Raw genomic sequence first — 4,475 nt, forward strand, 5'->3', positions numbered from 1 at the left:
TGCCAGCAAGCCATGCGTTTCGTGTCGGCCGCGCGCTTGTTTTTGCAAGCCTGTATTTTCATACTTTTTCTCCCCCTGCCCTTCCCTGTTTCAGTCACTTATCGAGCTCTTCGTGAACAGACTGGACTCGGTTGAATCGGTTCTGCCGTACGAGTACGATGCGTAAGTACATCGCAACAGGCGTCCAGAAGCGTTCCGAAAGCCTGCTTTCTGTTCTCGGTGCGGTGATGCGACTCCTGATACCGTATGCCTGTTTCGTGTATGTGGTGGTTTGGGTATAGGGTGGAAGAGTAAATCCCGTGTTCGGCAGGAGGAATAGCGTACAAGAAGGTGGAAAAGATGAAGGCCACACCTGTGCCTTCTGGCCAACTTCTCTTATTGTTAAAGGCAAGGCTGCTGGGTTTCTCGTGGGTGCACTTTTTTGAGCTGAGTGCTAGATTTAGTTGACTGATATGTTTGAAAGTCGTTCCTGTTAGTCAAATCTTGGAGGGCAGGAGCTTTGTGTTCCTTGTTTCTGGCAACTAAAAGAAGGGTTACTTTTCCACCAAAGCTCTGTATCTAATTCTTGGTTTTTTTGATTCTTGTCTGTGAAAACTGTTACCTGCTTTTGCAGATATTTGTAGGCCTACTGAGCAATGGTACACAATATGATTTGTGGTCTTGCTGTTGGGCATGCAGAAAAGAGAAACTTGCAGGTGTTGTAGGTCTTATCCTATGCAGTGCACCAGTAGCAGCAAGACCAGAGACTAGCTCAAAAAGCCCACAATGCATTAAACTTTATGGAAGCCAATGAATGCTTATTGAGGAAGAGTACTTCTTCACCAAAGATAAGTGATGACTTTTTTTTTTTTTTTCTTCCCCCCCATAACCTAATGCTACAGCTACCTGTGTTTAAACAGCAAAGATCCAGAATGGTTACATTCTCTCTTCCGTGTTCAGCTGTTTCAGGCTGTATGTAGTTGAAAAGAACTGGTGAACGGTATTCGGCAGTGTGACACATGAATACTAAAAGCACTTCCCTTCTTTGGAACGTTTCACATTAAATACTATTTGTAAAGACTCCTTTAAAGACAGGGGTGTAATTATTTTTCTGAAACTTTTTTTGCAAGAGAAATGGACAGTCAGTAGCATAGTCTTTTTTTTTTTCTTAATATGAAACACGATATTGTTTGTTTAAGTTGCCATTTGAAAAGGATGCTTGGACTAAGCATCATGCATTTTGTTAAAGATAGTTCAGCTGTGATAGATCTCAGTTGAAATTGATATCAAAATAGAAATATTTCTCTATAATATATGCCAAATTTCTTTGCAGAGGCTCTCAAATTTTTACTAACAGTGGCTGACCCATAAAAAGAAGTATGAAATCTGCCATGTTAAGGAAATAAGTTAAGAAATTGTTTTAGGCTGATATTTACAGTTACATGCCAATTAAAAATTAAAGGTAATCTTTTCTACTTTTTTCCAGTTTTGACTTCTGTCAGGATACAGAAGAGAAAAGACCATCAGAAAATCTCGGACAAGTGCTCTTTGGGGAGAGAATAGCATCGTCTCCATATAAGGTTATTTTATCCCTTGAAGTTGATCCTGTCTGAATTTGATAGCTGTCATTCTGATGGCTGTAATCCATAGACGTAGCTGAAGACTTGATGATTGTGTGATTATTTTTTTCTATATAAGCTTTATACTGTTTACATAATAAAAACAAAACCCCTCCCACCACCTACCCCAAAGGCATCGTAGTGCGGCTAATTAAAGTTAGGAAGCTGAGCCAGTAGTCACTCTTCTTTCCCATTCCTCTGTGGTAGGGAAATCCAGAAACTATATCTTAAGCCTTTCTTTAGCAGCTGGGTTTATAGTGTGTTAGGTGATCCGAAATGATGAGTTTTTTAAATATAGCATTGGTGGCTGTAAACTGGTATTCAGGAACTGTTTCATTTATTTGGTTGTACCATTGGGTGACTTCCAGAGTGGGAAGGGGAAGCCAGGTTGGGGCTCACTTCCAGCTTTTCCATGCTTGTACACACTTAATATCTGTTGTCTAAAACCAAATTTTTTGTTGTTGATGCATGTCACTTGAAATACTCTGTAAAAATAAATGTATGGAAGTATTTCGTTCGTTAGGTATGTAGTATTTTTCTGTCTTACGGTCTGCATTAGCAATGACCAAATGTAGCATCTCTAAAATGCTGTCCAGTCAACTTGGGAAAATTATTGGCAGTGAAGGAGATAATGGTCAAACACTGGCTCTTAATGCTTGAAAGCTGTGTACTGTTCATGTGCAGCTTCCAGACTGGGATTTGCTGGTGAAACTGAAAATTGAGCTATGTTTGTGTGTGAGGGTTGCTGGATAATCCAAATTCCTGTGAGAAAAAGAGGCAGCAGAGTTTGAGTCTACTGCTGCTCAGTCATTAGGGACAGAGTCATATCTTTTCATAGGACTGTTAAAGAGGTGATGCCTCCTCCCTTGTGTAAACTGCTGCTAGAAGTCTTTTTTTTTTTTTTTTTTTTTTTTTTTTTTTTCTTTTTGAGCTAATGTAATTTTGGGTCTTACAACTGCTGGCCACAAGAAGCTTTTAAATACGTAGCATGATGGGTCATTTGGGCTAGATACTCATTGAATAGATAAAGTATTATAACAATTACTTGTTTGAAATGGCTGCACGCTATGGTAATTAGAAAATGCTGTTATTGGTTAGCACTTTGGCCTTGATAATGTTAGAATTTTCAGTCATGTTGTAAGCATGCTAGCTCACTAACAGGTAAATCCTAACTGGATTAGAATAGCTTGATACACAAATGTGAGCATGTTTGTGTTAGGTGGTGTCTGCACTTAAAGCATAGATGCTGTGCAACTTAATGCATTTTTGACAGCCTTGTCTAATAACTTAGCTGTCATGGGGAAACACAGATAAAGTTAAATGGAACATTCAGAAAGGGTGTAGTTAAAAGTCTGGTTTAGCAGATGATGAAATTACCAAAATAAAAACAAACTGGTAAAAGAAAAAAGCAATACCTTTTCTCCTAATTTTCAAATCTCAGTCCTCAGGGTTTATCTGGAGGTAGTTTTTCTGGGCTTGTGAAGAGATTTTTGCAATGTGAAAAGGGATTGCTGGTGCTGGATATACATAAATCTTGACATTTAAGTTGAAGCTGTTGTATGGGAAATTCTGGCTTTAGAAACTTCTATAGCAAGGAAGTGAAGTATATCAAAAAAGTCAGTTTTACATGAAAAAAATACTAAAAGGTTTTCAAAGTGAAACTGAAATTACTATTTTGTGTGCTTTGTTTAACAGTTCACTTTTAAAAAGCAAGAAACATGCAAGAAGGTTTGTACAAGAACATATGACCCAGGAAACAGTGCTGATAAAAGCAAACTGGCTTTTTTGAAGAAAGGAATGCAGTTGAATTATCAGCATCACTGGTAAGCTGTGCGCTTGAGGTTGGGTTTTCTTCTGCTGCTTTTTTACAGTTACTTATGTTCTAAGTGGTTGCTTTCTTCCTTCTGTGTGATATTTGTCCTCTACTGTGCATCTTGTGGGCACTACTGAAAACAATGTGCATTACATAAATGTTAAATGTCAACGTGAAATAAGGTGCATCTCTTTCTGAGGACGTGTTCTTTGATGATTTCTGTCTAGGATTATCGATAACATGCCTGTAACGTGGTGCTATGATGTGGAAGATGGACAAAAATACTGTAATCCAGGATTTCCGATAGGATGTTTTGTTACTCCAGATGGTAGAGTTAAAGATGCTTGTGTTATAAATGTAAGTGGTGGAACTTTTTTCATTTGTATAGCAGTTGTAATTTTATTTACAGTCTTATTTTTAAGCTTTCTTTTTCTGAGAAAGAACAGATATCCTTGTAAACATGGTTAATATTCGGAACGTGGGCATTAACAAAGCTGAATGCTGCTTCTGTATGCAGTGTCTCACTGCAGTTGTCCAAAAAAAAAAGTTCATGTAGATCTTTTGACCAATATAGATAAAGCTGTAAAACAACTGTATTGGTGTCTAAAAGCCTTAGAAAATCGAGTTTTTATTCTGAAATGTCATGTGCATTTGCCCTTGTACCTATTCATTCTTTGTCCATGCAACTGAGGATTGTGTTTGTGTGCAAGACTTTCTTGTACCAATTTCAGAGAGAAGCTTTCTAGTGAAGACCTAGAAATGAGCACTGTGTTCTAGTTGCGAAAGTTATGTCTAGCACAGTTTACAAGTTAAATATGTCAGGATTTTCCCAGATGGCTGGAAGATAACAAACACAGCTGTGGCAGGGAAAGAATTATATTGACAACAATTTGAAATGTGTCAGTCATCCTGGGAGTTCCATGGTGAACTAGTACAGTTAGAGATAAGTGATACAGTTTTATCTCTCCTGGGGTGAGGGACCACACTCCTCAGTGAGGAGAGAGCACTCTGCTATGACTCTGCTCTGCCGCATGACTTACTGCTTGTATGCAGTGCAGTCAATT

The 4,475-nt window shown here is 38.3% G+C and overlaps 1 protein-coding gene across 1 annotated transcript in view; it reads left to right on the top strand.

Moving 5' to 3' along the window:
* LOC104129887 (transmembrane 9 superfamily member 2) overlaps window positions 1-4,475 on the top strand; it is a 32,485-nt gene that overhangs the window by 1,064 nt on the left and 26,946 nt on the right. The window contains exons 2-5 of the mRNA XM_035898526.1: window positions 7-162; window positions 1,466-1,559; window positions 3,294-3,421; window positions 3,639-3,768. Of these exons, the coding sequence (XP_035754419.1) occupies window positions 7-162; window positions 1,466-1,559; window positions 3,294-3,421; window positions 3,639-3,768 (508 nt within the window). The remainder of the gene's footprint in view (window positions 1-6; window positions 163-1,465; window positions 1,560-3,293; window positions 3,422-3,638; window positions 3,769-4,475) is intronic.

The sequence above is a fragment of the Egretta garzetta genome, unplaced genomic scaffold (assembly GCF_000687185.1).
Source record: "Egretta garzetta isolate BGI_Z169 unplaced genomic scaffold, ASM68718v1 scaffold220, whole genome shotgun sequence".
NCBI lineage: Eukaryota > Metazoa > Chordata > Aves > Pelecaniformes > Ardeidae > Egretta > Egretta garzetta.